General features: G+C 49.9%; 1 protein-coding gene across 2 annotated transcripts in view; it reads left to right on the top strand.

Moving 5' to 3' along the window:
- The window catches only part of SLC8A3 (solute carrier family 8 member A3), a 137,131-nt gene that overhangs the window by 96,385 nt on the left and 23,116 nt on the right, over nt 1–17,630 (top strand). For both annotated transcript variants that reach the window (XM_054161575.1, XM_054161576.1), the window contains exon 3: nt 13,559–13,662. In XM_054161575.1, coding sequence (XP_054017550.1) covers nt 13,559–13,662 — 104 coding nt within the window. The remainder of the gene's footprint in view (nt 1–13,558; nt 13,663–17,630) is intronic.

The following is a 17,630-nucleotide window of genomic DNA, read 5'->3' on the forward strand; positions in this document are numbered from 1 at the left end:
TTGAGGTCTTTTCCAGCCTTATTGATTCCATGGTTCTATGATTTGCTGTTTACTAGCTCTGGTGCTGATTCCCATGGCTGACACATGTCTTGAGTTGCTCTGAATAACATAACAGCTACTTCAGAATGTTTTTTGCAAGGCTTGATGATACTTAATGGACTCACCTGCCTGCTGCCTAGCAGCTCTGGTTTCTCATTGTTGGTACAGTTACTTGTGTCAGTACAAGGTAGATGTGAAAGCGCCAGCAAATGAAGCTGTCAGCATCTTGCATCTCTTTCATAGAATCATAGAATCAATAAGGTTGGAAAAGACCTCAAAGATCATCAAGTCCAACCTGTCACCCAACACCTTATGACTACTGAACCATGGCACCAAGTGCCACATCCAAACCCTTTTTTAACATCTCCAGGGATGGTGACTCCACCACCTCCCTGGGCAGCACATTCCAATGGCCAACAACTCTCTCTGTGAAGAACTTTCTCCTCACCTCAAGCCTAAACTTCCCCTGGCACAGCTTGAGACTGTGTCCTCTTGTTCTGGTTGCCTGGGAGGAGAGACCAACCCCCTCCTGGCTACAACCTCCCTTCACGTAGTTGTAGAGAGCACTAAGGTCTCCCCTGAGCCTCCTCTTCTGCAGGCTAAACCATCCCAGCTCCCTCAGCCTCTCCTCATAGGGCTTGTGCTCTTTGCAGGCTCAGGTGGCAGTGGAAAGCGAGGGTTGGGCTCCTGGGGTGGAGGCAAGCACAAATTGATGAGGTGAAGATGACCATGATGGCCAAATGACCTGTTTAGTTTTGCCATCCGGAGTGGAGGAAGGCTAACAGTCAGAAATGCTTATTTTGTTTAATTTGTATGGTTTTTTTGTCAGCTCTCTCTGTAAGTCTTTTTCTGCTAACACTCTGAGCTTTTCTAATGCATGTAAAGACTTTCAAAAATATGACTTCAATGGTGGCAGTGTCCCTTTAGTTATCACCTGTCAGCTGCTAAAAAGCCTTTCCAACAGCTTGTGTTGAAACATGAGCCAACTTACCAATTAGCCAAGATTACCTGGGGAATACTCAAAGGGAGAATGCCTTTCTCTGTCAGTATTCCCTCCTTTACAAAGCCTTGGTGTGACGTGAACACACTGCAGGACCAGCGGCCAGCCAGTCAGAGCCACTGAGCTCCTGGTGGTCCTGAGCAGAGTCCCACTCTGTCCCTGGGAGGTAGGCATGGAGGGGCACATGGCATTGTGAACTGGGGTCCTTGCCTCCATCTCAGCACCAGAGCAAGAGGACACAGTCTCAAGCTGCACCAGGGGAGGTTTAGGCTGGATGTTAGGAAGAAGTTCATCATAGAAAGAGAGATTGGCCATTGAAATGGGCTGTCCAGGGAGGTGGTGGAGTCACCATCACTGGAGGTGCTGAGGAGGAGACTGCTTGGTGCCATGGTTTAAAGTTGGTGAGGGGTTTGGAACATAAGCCCTACGAGGAGAGGCTGAGGGAGCTGGGGTTGCTTAGCCTGGAGAAGAGGAGACTCAGGGGTGACCTTATTACTCTCTACAACTACCTGAAGGGAGGTTGTAGACAGACGGATGTTGGTCTCTTCTCCCAGGCAAGCAGTACCAGAACAAGAGGACACAGTCTCAGGCTGCGCCAGGGGAGGTTCAGGCTGGATGTTAGAAAAAAGTTCTATACAGAAAGAGTGATTGCACATTGGAATGGGCTGCCTGGGGAGGTGGTGGAGTCGCCATCACTGGAAGTTTTTAGGAGAAGACTTGACAGGGTGCTTGGTGCCGTGGGTTAGTTGCTTGGGCGGTGTTGGATTGGTTGATGGGTTGGATGCGATGATCTTGAAGGTCTCTTCCAACCTGGTTTATTCTATGTATTCTATGGTTTAGTTGATCAGATGGTGTTGGGTGATAGGTTGGACTTGATGATCTTGAAGGTCTTTTCCAACCTGGTCTATTCTATTCTATTCTAGGTACAGCCACTTCTTGCATGGTGTCTGCCTCAGTGGACTTTTTTCCCCCTCCTGGTGATGTGCTGTAGCAGAGGTGAATGTTTCTGGCCCTCACAGGAATGGAGCAGAGGTCCCCCGTGTGCTTCATGAGTGGCAGGGATAGGGGCTAGTGGAAAGGCTCTAGGTTGTCTTAGCACCTGTGTGGAGTGTGATAGGAAGGGTACAAGGAGCCCTTCATCCTTCCATTGTGATCCAGGAGGCAGTGCCAAAGGTCTCTTCCCTGCTCCTCTCCCAAACAAGTGATATCTTGTCCGGCTGGGTAGACATTGCAAAGGACTTTCTTAGGGGTAAAGAGCTGGAATATGAGGAAAGATGCTCACAAAACCATCTCTACTATGAAGCTTCCAAAAACTACTTGGGCAAACACCTCCCTGTCAGGAGCATCTTGGTGGGGCTGACTGTCAAGAGACAGGGTGATAGATAGGTGCTTATAGCTGCTTCCAGCCCTCTGATGTCTTTTGGTTCTCTAAGGGCGTAAAGGAACTTAAGCAAGGAAGAGGAGATGCCCTGGAGAAATGCACAGCTCCCTTCAAACAGGAACCAAAGCAGATGAAGCAGAATAAGTTGATACTCACATGAATAAGTGATGTTTCCACCACCACTTCAAGCTGTCTTTGTGCTCTTTCCTCACCCTCTTTGTGGCTGCATCACTGTAACAGCTTCCACACCAGAAGTTCAAAGCAAGTAGGGACTGTCACCTATCAAGTCCCTGTGAGAAATGAGGATCACAGACATTGCATGGATATAGAAACTGAAGCACAGAAGTATCAAGTGACTTGCTTGGATGACTTCATGCTTGTCTGGAAAAATACACAGGTCAGAGGACCCTATTTTAATGTTAATATCATAACTAGTTATTATCTGGTTATCCCACAGGCCAACTTGAAGACACAAGAGAAAAAAATCCAGATTCTGGGTGGACCTTCTGTCTATAATACTTTACAGTAGTGAGTTAAGCTGTTCAGGCTGTTCCCTGTGTGCTTGCTGTACAAAGTGTGATGCCTCTTGCATGGCTACTCTTCCAAGGTCCTCACATCATGAGTGATACAGGCAGTTCCTGGAAACTGGCCCGCAATGATTTGTCTACAGCTTCTGTACTAGCACCAGAATAGAATAGAATTAACCGGGTTGGAAGAGACCTTTGAGATCATCAAGTCCAACCTATCATCCAACACTACCTAATCCACTAAACCATGGCACCAAGCACCCCATCCAGTCTCTTCCTAAACACCTCCAGTGATGGTGACTCCACCACCTCCCTGGGCAGCCCATTCCAATGGCCAATCACTCTCTCTGTGTAGAACTTCCTCCTAACATCCAGCCTAAACCTCCCCTGGTGCAGCTTGAGACTATGTCCTCTTGTTCTGGTGCTGGTTGCCTGGGAGAAGAGACCCAGCCCCACCTGGCTGCAACCTCCCTTCAGGTAGTTGTAAACAGCAATAAGGTCTCCCCTGAGCCTCCTCTTCTCCAGGCTAAGCAACCCCAGCTCCCTCAGCCTCTCCTCATAGGGCTTGTGCTCCAAACCCCTCCCCAGCTTTGTTGCCCTCCTCTGGATACATTCCAGCAACATCTTTCCCAAACTGTGGGGCCCAGAACTGGACACAGGACTCAAGGTTTGGCCTAACCAGTGCTGAGTATAGGGGCAGAATGACCTCCCTGCTCCTGCTGGCCACAGTGTTCCTGATACAGGCCAGGATACCATTGGCCACCTGGGCACACTGCTGGCTCATGTTCACCCTACTATCAACCAGTACCCCCAGGTCCCTTTCTGCCTGGCCACTCTCCAGCCATTCTGACCCCAGCCTGTAGCACTGCATGAGGTCGTCATGGCCAATGTGTAGAACCCAGCACTTAGATGTGTTAAATCTCATGCTCTTGGACTCTATATAATATATGTATATATGTAATTCATATTTCAATGGTCTTCTTGAAACTCTTATCTTGACAGTTTGTCTATCCTGTTGGTGTCTGCTTAGGTAACTGGTACCAAAGTCTGCTCTAGCCTTAAAGACACCTTCAAGTCTCACCTGGCTGGTAGAACAAACCATGACCATCACCAGTGGCTGCAGCTAGATGCTTCAGAGCCTGCTCCCATGCATCATAATCCCCAGGGAAGCCAAAAAATCTTTCATGGGCATGAGTTTAAGCCCAGTGTGCATCCTGTCTGTCTTGGTCATAGGCTCCTAAATTACCAGGAGTTCCTGCTGAGATTAATATCACTCAGAATCTCATTGGTGAGTTTACTGAACCTGCTTTGGGAATCTAATGATTCTCCCCATCAAACACCTCCTGCCTTTGTCTGTGCTATGTGATAGCATAATCCTTTGCTTTGAAATGGCTCAGCTTGTCCCACTCTGGGTTACTTGAGGCACAACAGCATGTGACCATGTGCATCATATCAGGGCTTCTTTTGCTGGCTTCTTCACCCTGCCTGCCAGCACCGTCACGTTGCTCTGTTAAACACCCATCTCACAGTGAGCTGGGTAAAGGCAGCTCTGCACTATCAACAGTCTGATTTCATCCCCTCTGCTTTGCCTCAAATGTTGACATCTTACCTAGTCAACATTTCTGCAGCTCAGCTTCTCAATGAGACCTTCTGGCAGAGCAAATAGGCCCTATCTGTAGTTTCATGTGGAAACCCCAGCCCAGTGCAGAGCTCTGGGGCAAAGTCAGACTAGCACTGTGTGCTTTGAACTTCATGCTGCAGAACTCTGCACACACAGCAAATAGAGGAGAATCTGCATCTATCAAGAACTCTGTGTCTTGACCCAAGGTGTATACAGTAATGATTCACATTAATGAGTTACTAAAGATCTCCTGATAGTTTTCACTGTCTCCAGGATGTTTACCTTGTTGTTTTGGCTGCTTTCCATCCTGGCTAACAGCATCCCACCAGGGACTGTAAATCCTGCCCTTGCACAGCCCTGCCTGTTTCAATGGTGTACACTATGTGACATCTCCTGACTTATGCTGTTTTTAGAGTGGAGCCTTATTTCACAATCCAAAGTCATGCAGACACATCCTCTTAACCTCCTCAGTAATAATTCCTGCAAATGAGAGTCTCCACACAGAGAGATACTCAGTATTTTCTAGCACATTAATCAAATAACCATCCAGTTGTTGTCTTACATGCTGGAAGTGGACATGTTGTCAAATAAAATGATTTTATGAATTATCCTCTGTACTTCCCAGATGAGGAATTTAGCAACATCATGTGTACAAAGTCCTTTAAGAGAAGATCAATGTCTATTCTTTTCATCTTCTGTTGCTTACTCAGGGAAATCTCATGCTCAATGTTCCTCCCTAGAGGAGCTTTCCCATCCCTGACTTTTAAAACCAGTGATGGTTTCAAGGTGCATGTTGAAAGGAGACTCCAGACCACCATCACCTGAGGGGCTGTTGGTGGCAGCTTGCAATAATACCAGAGAAAAAGGAGCAAGCAAGCAGCTGTTCTGACTTGTGTAAGGCCTGGTGTTTCCTGGGAACTCTGTCTCTCAGCTTGCCCTTCATTGGCACAGCCCAAACCAAAAGCATTGCTGAAAACACCACCAGGCCTGAATTAAAGAGCTCTTCCCACCAATGTAGCCATGCAGGTGTTGAGATTGAGCTGTGCCATGGCTCAGTCCCGGTAGGGGGGCTTTGCGGTTTGCAAAGTGTTTCCTCACTGCCAGGAGAGGCTTTTGGATGGTCTCTGTTGTTCTCTGCTTTTTTGCTGTCTGAGGTACACATTGGCTACATCCAGGTGTAGAAAGTGTCCTCCTTCCCCCATGCAGAAGAACCAGAGGCTGGGAAATAAAAGCTGCTTGGCGGAGCAAGGTGGGGTTGTGGTTCCTTGCTTCCCATCACAGTGACTGTGCTCATCAGGGCTGCTGCACTGCCAGCCCCTCTCGTGACTGCCTCTGCCTCCATTAATTTCAAGAAGCTGTCAGGATGTTCTTTCAGCAAAATGTTCCCAAGCCTCCTGCTCCTGCACACTCTCTGCCTCTCAGTGTCCTCCTGTCACATCTCTCGCATTAAAGTGATGTCTTCCTGGGGCGGTGTTATGCTCCAGCCCTTCTCCCCATCCATCTCCTCCACTCTCTGTGCCTTCTGAGGAGGTAGCTTTCAGTGTGGCTGCAGGTGAGATGTGAGGTTGTGCAGGAGCAATCAGTGTTTTGGCCTCCAGATAATTTATGACAGTTCAGGACACAGCTGTAGTTACAGTTGCTTTCATAGCCCTGGAGAGGAGCGAGATGTTCTCAGTGCCTAGGGAAGCTGCAAAGCCCAGGGAAGGGCAGCCCCCACCAGCCATGATGGGCTGGAAGGGGTGGCCTGATGGGCCCCTGCGACCGCCTTCAGTCAGCACTGACCTTTTCCCAGTGACTGTCACCAGAGCAGCCTGGTGCTCTCTTAGCTATCTGAGAGAAGGACACTTCCCCTCAAGGGAGCAAACCCAGCTCCACATCCCCATCCTTGCAGCCTGTCCTAGGAGCGGGGGTACTGCTCTTTCCTCTTCCACCAGATCCTAGTGAAAAGTTAACTGCTCCCCATTCTGTGGCACTGGGTCTGTGAAGCCTCCCCCACCTCCTCATGTCACTGCACAGTCCCTGCAAATTTCCACCCTGCTCCTTTCCTCCTTACACAGGGAAGTCTGACAATGTGCTGGCTGTGGAGCAAGAGCTTGCAATGGCTGTGGTTTGGCTGGAGCCCTCCATGCCACACCACCCAACTCTGGGAGGTGCCAGGCTCTCCCTGCTGCACAGCCCACACCTCTGGGCTCCTGTGCTAGGTCCCCAAAGCTGTCGTGTGTGGTGGACCTGCTGGGCACTCAGTGCCTCTCAGCAAAGCTGGGGAGGTCAGGCATCTTCTCTTCTGGGATTGAGTCAGACTGGGTCAGTGCTGCGATGACCTGCCTGTGTCCATGCAGTATCTCCGCAGCTTTGGTCTGGGGAAGTTCTGCCCCTCACATGGTGTTTAAGAGCCAGGTAAAAGACCTTTTTTTCCCCTATGGCTTGTAAAGAAGAGGGAAATCAGGAATTTACTGGAATAGTCACTAAATTCAGATACCAGTCTTAGAAAAGCCACCTCTGCAGGGTAGTGGTCCAGTTTGCAGCAGAGGCGAGCTGCTCTAAGAGAATGGAAGGTTTGCTCTCTCGTTTTCCTCACTCAAGGGTACTTGTTTTCTCAAAGCCAACCTTTTACCATGGGGCCTTCTATGGATCCCACCACATTTTCTTTCTCTTTCTTTACTTTTTTAGGGTTTGGGGTTTTTTTTATAACATTAAAAAAAGGAAGGAAACCTCACTGCTGTGGATCTACTTAGTAGGTCATGTGAAGCTCTCTCTACTTAACAATGATAGAATCAATCAGGTTGGAAAAGACCTCAAAGATCATCATGTCCAACTTGTTCTGGGCCCCTCAGTTTAGGAAGGATGTTGACTTGCTGGAACGTGTCCAGGGAAGGGCAACGAAGTTGGTGAGGGGTTTGGAACACAAGCCCTGTGAGGAGAGGCTGAGGGAGCTGGGGTTGCTTAGCCTGGAGAAGAGGAGACTCAGGGGAGACCTTACTGCTGTCCACAACTACCTTAAGGGAGGTTGTAGACATGTGGGGGCTAGTCTCTTCTCCCAGGCAACCAGCACCAGAACAAGAGGACACAGTCTCAAGCTGTGCCAGGGGAGGTTTAGGCTGGAGGTTAGGAGGAAGTTCTACACAGAGAGAGTGATTGCCCATTGGAATGGGCTGCCCGGGGCGGTGGTGGAGTCACCATCACTGGGGGTGTTTAGGAGGAGACTTGATGGGGTGCTTGGTGCCATGGTTTAGTTGATTAGGCGGTGTTGGATGATAGGTTAGACACGATGATCTTGAAGGTCTCTTCCAACCTGGTTTGTTCTGTTCTGTCACCCAAGACCTCATGACTACTAAACCATGGCCCCAATTGCCACATCCATGATGTAGTCAATCATGGAGAGGAGAGGGAAAAGAGAAAGAGCTGCTTGTATGAAAGTAAACTCAAATGATGTGCATGAATCCATCCCTGTGCATGCATTCCATCCCTGGAGGTGTTCAGGAGGGGACTGGACGTGGCACTTGGTGCCATGGTCTAGTCATGAGGTCTGTGGTGACAGGTTGGATGCGATGATCTTTGAGGTCTCTTCCAACCTTGGTGATTCTGTGATAATATTCATTTCATAAAACCACAGAGCAGCTTTGTTATGATACCTAGGTTGGTCCCCAGGAAACAGAATCTGTGGGGGTTTTTTTCCCAATTTTTGCAGACAAACAATACTGAAGAGACCTTATTGTGGCCTTCCACTATCTTAAGGGGGCCTACAAGAAAGCTGGGGAGGGAATTCTATAAGATGTGAGGTCGTGACAGGACTAGGGAGAATGGAGCAAAACTAAAAGTGGGTAGATTCAGATTGATGTTAGGAAGAAATTCTTCACCATAAGAGCAATGAGACACTGGCACAGGTTGCCCAGGGAGGTGGTAGAATCCTCATCCCTGGTGGCTTTTAAGGCCAGGCTGGATGGGGGTCTGAGCAACCTGATCTAGAGTGAGGTGTCCCTGCCCATGGCCGGGGGGTTGGAACTGGATGATCCTTGAGGTCCCATCCAACCCTGACAATTCTATGATAATATTGAGTAATTTGGACCTCCTGGAATGGAAAAGCCATAAAAAATGGTAATTATGAACAGGATTTTCAAAAGCAACCTGTGTTCAGGAAGCACTGGCTGCTTCTGGGAATCCCACCCTCTGTTTGGTAGTGTATGAGCACAGAAAAGATCAGAGCTATGAATCAGCTCTCAGTTTAACTCGGCAAATTTAACAAGCTTTGCAAAGTGTCAGGGGCCCAGGTGACATCTGGTTCAAAAGCCAAATTCAGTCAGCCTCTCCAATCAAAATGCAAAAAGATCATCATGAGGAAGCCTTAGCAGAGCACCAGCATTTACACCAGAGATGTATCATTTAAAATCCTACATCCTTCAGGCTGGATTAGCGGAGATTGGAAAGGTCTAGAGAAGGGAAAGGAAGCTTGCTGGCATTAGTGCAGCATGTGGGTAGAGCAAGCACTGGCAAAGATAAAGCTGATTTATCTTAGAATGAAGCATTTGAGCTGGTTTCTTTCTTGCATGTCCCAACACTGATGGATATAGCAAAGATTGTAGAAACTCTTCCCTCTATCCCATATGCCATTGTTTGAATGGCAGGATTTGGAACCAAGACCAACACAAGAGCCAGCACAGGGAACAGGACTTCTGTCATCAGAGTGCAGGAGCAATTGTGACTTGAGGGTCAAATGGTGGAATAAGTGGATAATTTTGTGGTCATTAATGATTCCAGTAGGAATGCAAGCTGCAGCAAGGATAATTAATCAACTGTCCTAGTCTCAGTTGTGAAGGGGTGGTTTTCAGGGAGCTGCTGGCAGTGGAAGCATGCCCAGGAGATGGGGCTGAACTGCTCCTTCTCCGAAGTGGTGTGGGATCAAAGATCCTGGGCATGTTTAATGCCAAGGGCTGCTGGCTGAGTGGCATACTGATTTGGAGCTTGGGGCTGTTTTTCTGGACTCCGAGGTTGCTGGTTCTGCTTTTCTTCTCCCTTCTATCCCTAGTCAAGTCTTGTGCACAAGGTGTAGCAGGGGCTGGTCTGAAGGTTAAAGATGGGCAGGGAGCAAGGGGAGGTCCTAACTTCAGGGCCACGTGTGGGTGCAGAGCTGTGGAGAGCAGATGGTTATTCACCAGCAGCTGGCCTGGTGGCTCTTGAGTCAATTGGTTTGGGGTAAGGTAAAGGCTTTTTGTGTGGAACTGACATTTTGCTTACAAAACACAATCCCAGCTTGGGGTTTGGGCCAACTGGAAGCCCAAGTGTGTGCCTGTTTAGAGCAGTTGTGTTTGTATGAACCTGTAATCAGTGCATGTACAGACAGTGGTGCATTTAAGAGCGCATGAGATCAGCCTGGGATAAGAGCACCAATGTCTTCTCTCATGAGCAAGAGATGAGGCTGCATGAAGCCCTGCAGCTATCAGGAAAGCAAGGGGAGTGCAGAAGTAATTTTCAGCCCATGTCAGTGCAGCCCTGGCTGGAAGGAGGCAGGGGGCTGGCTGAGCCTTCAACTCATTTTTTCTGTTTGCATATGAAAGCCAAGGGACAGTGACATAAGGCACGTATTTGCTGTGAAAGAAGCCATGGCACAGGGAGCTCTTCTTTTCCTTCTGTTTCTTTTACTTTCTTTCTTGTTCTGTCTGCCAGAAAATAAGCTGGGAATATTAGTCAATGTCATGAGCCAGCAGTGTGTCCAGATGTCCAAGAAGGCCAACAGCATCCTGGCCTGTATCATGTGGCCAGCAGGACTGGGGGAGTCCCACTGTACTCAGCACTGGTGAGGCTGCACCTCAAATACTGTGCTCAGTTTGGGGCTTCTCACTACAAGAAAGACAGTGAGTTGCTGGAGTAGAACAAGGGGACACGGTCTCAAGCTGCACCAGGGGAGGTTTAGACTCGAGGTGAGGAGAAAGTTCTTCACCGAGAGAGTCATTCATCATTGGAATGTGCTGCCCAGGGAGGTGGTGGAGTCACCATCCCTGGAGGTGTTCAAGAGGGGATTGGACGTGGCACTTGGTGCCATGGTCTAGTCATGAGGTCTGTGGTGACAGGTTGGACTCGATGATCCTCGAGGTCTCTTCCAACCTTAGTTATACTGTGATATTGTGATCCTGTGAGTATGATCACAGAAGAGCAGCAAAGCTGATGAGGGGTCTGGAGAGCAAGTCTTATGAGGAGCAGCTGAGGGAACTGAGTTTATTCAGCCTGGGCAAAAGGAGGCTCAGGGGATACCATTTCACTCTCTACAACTACTGGAAAGGAGGTAACAAGTGATAGGATAAGGCCTCAAGCTAGATGGGATATTAGGAAAAAAATCCTCACTGGAAGGGTGGTCAAGCACTAGCCCAGGCCTGGAGATGTGGTGTCACGGCACATGGTTTGGGCTTGGTGGTGGGCTTGGCAGTGCCAGTTTAATGATTGGAGTTGATGATCTTAAAGGTCTTTTCCAACCTGCTCAATTCTATGAAAATGCTCCAAGAACTTGCAAGAAATTTCCCTAAGGAGAAATGTAGGATTAAGGGCAACAAGGGTGGTGAGAGATCTCGAGCACAAGCCTTACGAGGAGAGGCTGAGGGAGCTGGGGTTGCTTAGCCTGGAGAGGAGGAGGCTCAGGGGAGACCTTATTACTGTCTACAACTACCTGAAGGGAGGTTGTAGCCAGGACGGGGTTGATCTCTGCTGCGAGGCAAGCAGCACCAGAACAAGAGGACACAGTCTCAAGCTGCACCAGGGGAAGTTTAGGCTGGAGGTGAGGAGAAAGTTCTTCACAGAAAGAGTTGTTAGCCATTGGAATGTGCTGCTCAGGGAGGTGGTGGAGTCACCATCCCTGGAGGTGTTCAAGAGGGGATTGGACGTGGCACTTGGTGCCATGGTTTAGTTAGTCATGAGGTGTTGGGTGATAGGTTGGATTTGATGATCTCTGAGGTTTTTTCCAACCTTATTGATTCTATGATTCCATGTGCCACCTGGCTGTTCCAGCAGCCAACACCTCTCTCAGTAGGCTGCTGAAGCTGTCCCTTTGGCAGCTGATGACTTTGAATCACTTCAAGTTCCCTCTCACATGAATTCTATTGGGGCTGCAGGTGGCAGAGTCTGGTGGTGGGTGTTGCAGCACCGGTGCCTGTGGGACACGTGTGTGTGCTTGTGCAGCAGCATTTGTGTGTGTGCAGTGCATGGCAGGATGAGGGAAGCCTCCTTCTCTGATGGCTTTCAGACCTGGTTGCCCACAGGCTGAGCCATGAGCTATCACGCTGGTGGCTCCTGAGCTCCTCACTGGTTTGCAGAGCTATTGGGTAAAACACAGACTTGGCCATTGTCACTTGCACAAGTGGGCCTTTAGCATTTCTCGAGGGCCAATGTTAAGCTTGTTCAGTGGGTGAGAAAACTTTGACTCTCTAATGTACCCATTCAACTCCTCCCTCCCTTCCTCCCTCCACTTCTGCTTCTTTGTTCCTTTCTGCCCTTTATGACCCTTATTATTTTTCCATCCACAGCAAAACAGTTCACATCAAGGTAATTGATGATGAGGAGTATGAAAAAACCAAGAGTTTCTTCATTGAGCTGATGAGTCCCCGTATGGTGGATATGAGTTTACAGAAAGGTGTAGTACTGACCCTGCAGACTAACATTAATGTTCTTCTTTCCTCTTCTCTCCCATCTCCTTCCTCCTTTTCTCCTCCTGTTTCTCTGATGGCTCTCTGTCTCCAACCGCTCTGCCCTAAACACCGCTGTGAGCACACAATGTGTCACATGGTACCCGTGGGGTGGCCTGGGGAGTGGTGCTGGGGCCAGGGAGAGGCACAATGGCAGTGAGAGAAGAGTGGAGAGCAGTCCTGCTTGTCCATATTTCTGTGGTGGCTTGAGAGGGACCTTTTGCCACACACATCGCAGGGTCCAAGAAAATTTTGTAGTGACAGTGGGAAGATGCTGGCCAGAAACACATCCAGCATCTCAGGACATCATCACCCAGTCTCTGTCCTGTGGTTAGAACAGTGTAAGAAAAAGACAGGGATTGAGACCTGGCAGAGAAGTAACTCCTGTAACTTCCGAGAAACGTTCAGCAAAGGCTCTGCTGGTTGCTGTGGGATGGCTATGGGAGCTGGAGATGAGAGCAGGGAGGAGCTGATGCTCTGCGTTGGTTTCCCAGAGGACTCACAGCAGCTGTGTGCATTGCAGGGGTGCTAGAGGGAGCTAGGCAAGCAGAGAGAAGGGACCACCCCTGGTCCGTCGCCTAGGGCATTCTTATTTGAGTCTTGGAGACATTTTAGTCCTATTGTGTCTCCAAAAAGGTCCCAATAAATTTGTCCACTTCCAGGAAATGATGCATCTTCACTAGGGAACAGATTGGGGTGGGAAGAGGCAGGAGAAAAAGTAGCAAGATATGCGTTAGAGCTATCAGCCTCCTTCGCAGCTGACAGATCTGTAGCCCGGCGACAGAGACCCACCTCACCCCTCTGGGAGAACACATCTGTGCGTGCCCACCTCTCTCTCTTGTCTTCAGGCTCCCAGCCCAGAGCCCCTGCAGATTTGTTACTAATTGCCAGGGTATCAGAAGCAGTCGATCTTCCAGCTAAATTGCGGTAGGTACCCCAGGGTGGTCGCTGTTGGTTTCCAGGCAGCGATGCCCTTTCCATTACCATGTGACACTGAAAAACGTGTGCTGCAGAAGTCGCCTTCCGCTAACCATTGGCAAGGTCGTCCTCCTCCTCCTCCCTTTTTCCTCGACTCCTCACCCCCTCGCCACTCTCCTTGCCTCCCCCCCCCTCCCCCGCTAACACCCTCCCGCTCCCCAAGGAGCAGCTGTGACGGATGCCCTGTGTCCAAGAGCGGGGAAGGGGCCGCGCCCCAGGATCCTGCCCGCGCTGCCGCTGCTCCGGCCGCACCGCTGCTCCGGCCGCACCGCTGCCCCGGCCGCACCGCTGCCGCGCCGCCGCCTGACCCGCTGTACACCGTTGTCTCTCTTGTTGTCCCTACAGGAAGACCGTAAGGGTTAAGATAGTAGATGAGGAGGAATACGAAAGGCAGGAGAATTTCTTCATTGCCCTTGGTGAACCGAAATGGATGGAACGAGGAATATCAGGTGTGAGAGCCTTCGGGACAAAAAAAAGATATGAAAACAAACAAACAAACAAACAAAATCAGAATCGAGTTTCCAAACCCTAAATCCGGAAAATATATCCCTCTTTTTCCTCCTTCCCCTCCCTTCCCTTCCTCCTCCTCCTCCTGTAGATGGACTGACTTTTACTCACTGCCCTCCTGTATTCTCTCTCACACTCTGTTTCGGTGTCATCTCTGCCTTTTAGAGACAGCTTACTCCTGATCCTCCTTTTGTGCCACGCTTGAGCCTCGGAGGCTGTATTATTTTGACTGTGTTTCCTTGTCTTGACCTGGGTTTTTTTTGTTCTGAGCACTCCTTTGCTGTTCTCCCCTGCTCCTTTGCCGGGACCTTGGGGAATGTGAAAGGCAAGAGAAGGGAGTAATGCATGGCTGCCCCTTTGGCTCCTCCCACACCTTCCCCCGCCCTTCCCTCTGTTCTTGCCTGCCACTGGCGTTGCCTTGGTGCTCTTGGGTCCCTGGGAGGTGCGATGAAAAGCCTGTGGGAGAAGGGGGAAGGTGTGAGGTACCTTGTTTTGCCTTCCCCCCCTTCTTTCTTTTTTAAAATAGCTCTTCCTGTCTTTCACCTGTTAGCCCCCTTAGTGTCTCACAGACAATCTGTCATGCAGAGGATGTGGAACTTTGCAGAGGTCCTACTTCACCAGCAGTGAGACCCAGAATCTCTCAGCAGAGCAGGATTATAGTGGGAATAAACCCTGACTTAAGTCATACCTTGCTTACACGTATCTTTGTCCTTGTCTTGTATGTGTTTGATGTCTTTCACGCTGAGGGAGTTTTGTCATTGTCTTCACCAGCTTTAGGGTGGCCTGGAAGGGCCAAGCTTTAAATAGAAGCACTTTACAAAAGGGAATTCAAATTCACTTTCTGAGTATCTAATGTGGAGTAGAGGCAGCTGTGAGTCCATGGGCTTATTTTCTTCTGCCATGTACTGCTGCAGGTGATGGCAACACCTGGAGGTTCCCCATGCACTGCACAGTTTCCCTTGATGAAACAGCTCCTGGTTTTTATCTCACCAGCACAGCAGCTGCCCTCTGCTCCGTCTGAGCTCCAATGCTCGGCTGTGCAGCACATTTGGGACAGACATGGCTTGCATCAGCAATGTCACATAGCATCTGTGGATCTGGAAAATGCAAAGTCCAAGAGAATTCATGCTTTGATGCTGTTGGACCACCTTCTGCAGTTGTAGGTCATTAGGTCTCGCTGCACGTTGAGCACGAAGCCTTGGATTACACCCAAGTCCAGCTGCCCTTGGGTAGAAGCAGTGACCAACCTGCCATATCCCATGGGAGAATGTCCCAGCAGTTAAGTGCCCTCCAGGTTAAAAATGTGAGCACAGCTTCCAGGTTGAAGTTGTCTGGCCCCAGCTTGTAGCCACTTGTTGTTTCCCTGCTTTTCACCATCAGATGAAAAAACTCTGTAGTGTGCCAAGCGTCTGTGGGTACCTGCTCACTCTACCCATACTCTACTCAAATTTCTTCTTGGCAGTTTAAGGACATTAAGCCCTTTGAATCAGTCAGCAAAGTGTTCAGCCCTGGATAAATGTCCTTAGCCCTAGAGTACTCTGGAGTTTCTTCTCCAAATGTGCCACTTCCATCCATAGGGTCCCACCTCTGTCTCAGCAAGTACAGGAGGAAAACCACCTGCCTCTGCTTTCTTCTGCTTATGCACTTGTCAGCTTGGAGCATCACACTGAAGTTTCTACTCAGTTGCCTGCTCTCTGTGAGCCCTGCATCCATTTCTAAGCCAGTGAACTTCAGGATGCAGAGTCAGAATTGGGATGGCTTTCCTGAAGTCCTGGGTTTCTTTTTCCACACTGTTTCTGGTTGAATGAAAACAGAGACTTGAAAAAACTCCAAGTAGCCTCTAAGGTGGTTTGGATGTAAAATGTCTGTGTCATTACCAGGACTGTGGTGGCAGTGTGCTGTACTCGGGTGCGTCTCCTTTGCGCCAGCATCAGCTGGAGTCAGTGGGACTGGATGACTTGCAGTGGGCAGTGAGATCAGAGCCAGGCTAAATGACCTGCAGCACAGAGCCTGTGAGCCAGCCACTTCCCTCAGCCCAGAGGTGAGGACACACCCTCAGATGGGCTCAGATGGCCCAGAGGAAGTAAAGGGCCATGCCAAGGAATAGAATAGAATAGAATAGAATAGACCAGGTTGGAAGAGACCTTCAAGATCATCGTGTCCAACCTATCATCCAACACCAACAACAACTAAACCATGGCACCAAGCACCCTGTCAAGTCTCCTCCTGAACACCTCCAATGATGGTGACTCCACCACCTCCTCAGGCAGCCCATTCCAATGGGCAATCACTCTCTCTGTGTAAAACTTCCATCTAACCTCCAGCCTAAACCTCCCCTGGCGCAGCCTGAGACTGTGTCCTCTTGTTCTGGTACTAGTTGCCTGGGAGAAGAGACCAACCCCTGTCTATCTACAACCCCACTTCAGGTAGTCGTAGAGAGCAATAAGGTCACCCCTGAGTCTCCTCCTCTCCAGGCTAAGCAAACCCAGCTCCCTCAGTCTCTCCTCATAGGGCTTGTGTTCCAAGTCCCTCACCAACTTTGTTGCCCTTCTCTAGACATGCTCCAGCAAGTCAACATCCTTCCTAAACTGAAGAGCCCAGAACTGGACACAGGACTCGAGGTGTGGCCTAACCAGTGCAGTGTACAAGGGCAGAATGACCTCCTTGCTCCTGCTGGCCACACTGTTCCTGATGCAGGCCAGGATGCCATTGGCCCTCCTGGCCGCCTGGGCACACTGCAGGCTCATGTTCAGCCTACCATCAACCAGCACCCCCAGGTCCCTCTCTGCCTGGCCACTCTCCAGCCACTCTGACCCCAGCCTGTAGCTCTGCATGGGGTTGCTGTGGCCAATGTGCAGAACCTGGCACTTGGATGTGTTCAATCTCATGCCCTTGGACTCTGCCCATCTGCCCAGCCTGTCGAGGTCCCTCTGCAGAGCCTCTCTACCCTCCAGCAGATCAACTCCTGCCCCCAGCTTGGTGTCGTCAGCAAATTTACTGATGATGGACTCAATGCCCTCATCCAGATCATCAATAAAGATGCTAAAGAGCACAGGGCCCAGCACTGATTTCTGGAGCACACCACTGGTGACTGGCCGCCAGCTGGATGTGGCACCATTCACCACCACTCTCTGGGCTCGGCCCTCCAGCCAGTTCCTAACCCATCGCAGTGTGCTCCCATCCAAGCCATGGGCTGACAGCTTGGCCAGGAGTTTGCTGTGGGGGACAGTGTCAAAGGCCTTGCTGAGGTCCAGGTAGACTACATCCACAGGCCTCCCCACATCCACCAGGTGGGTCACCTGATCATAGAAGGAGATCAGGTTGGTCAGGCAGGACACAGGAGAAGACACAGGAGCCCTGGTTGGCCGTGTTAGAGAGATGTCAGAGTAAGAGCACTGCAGCTTTAAAATCTTTCATCTCAGAGATGAAAATGCATTTGTAAATGTTACTGGCACAAGGTGGCACAGTATCTACACTAATTCCAGGGCATCTGGAAAGATCTCTAGCTCTAATGTGCTCCATGCTGTGCCATCTCTGACAAACATCCCTTGTGCCTGTGATGAAGAATAAGGAGCTCCGCAAGTCTTTCCCTTGCAGAGCATCGGGGCTGACCAACAGAAGATGCTGGCAGCAGCAGCAGCTTCACAGAGCACATGTGAAGCTCCCAGCAGAGAGGAGGCAACTGGAGGAGCTCCTGGGCTCTCATGGCCATACAGCATCAGGAAGGGATGCTCACACTCACCCTTGCACAGGTGTTCCTGCTATCATCGCAGGGGCAGAGTGTGAATGGTTTGCCTATTGCAAAGCTCAAGTAGGACTGATACAGCCCCTCCTGGGGGCTGCAAGGTCAGTGCAGCCACCTCAGTGCAGACAGACCCCCACAATTACTGCATGGATTCTGCCATTGCCC

The sequence above is a fragment of the Dryobates pubescens genome, chromosome 5 (genome assembly GCF_014839835.1).
Source record: "Dryobates pubescens isolate bDryPub1 chromosome 5, bDryPub1.pri, whole genome shotgun sequence".
NCBI classification, from domain to species: Eukaryota; Metazoa; Chordata; class Aves; order Piciformes; family Picidae; genus Dryobates; species Dryobates pubescens.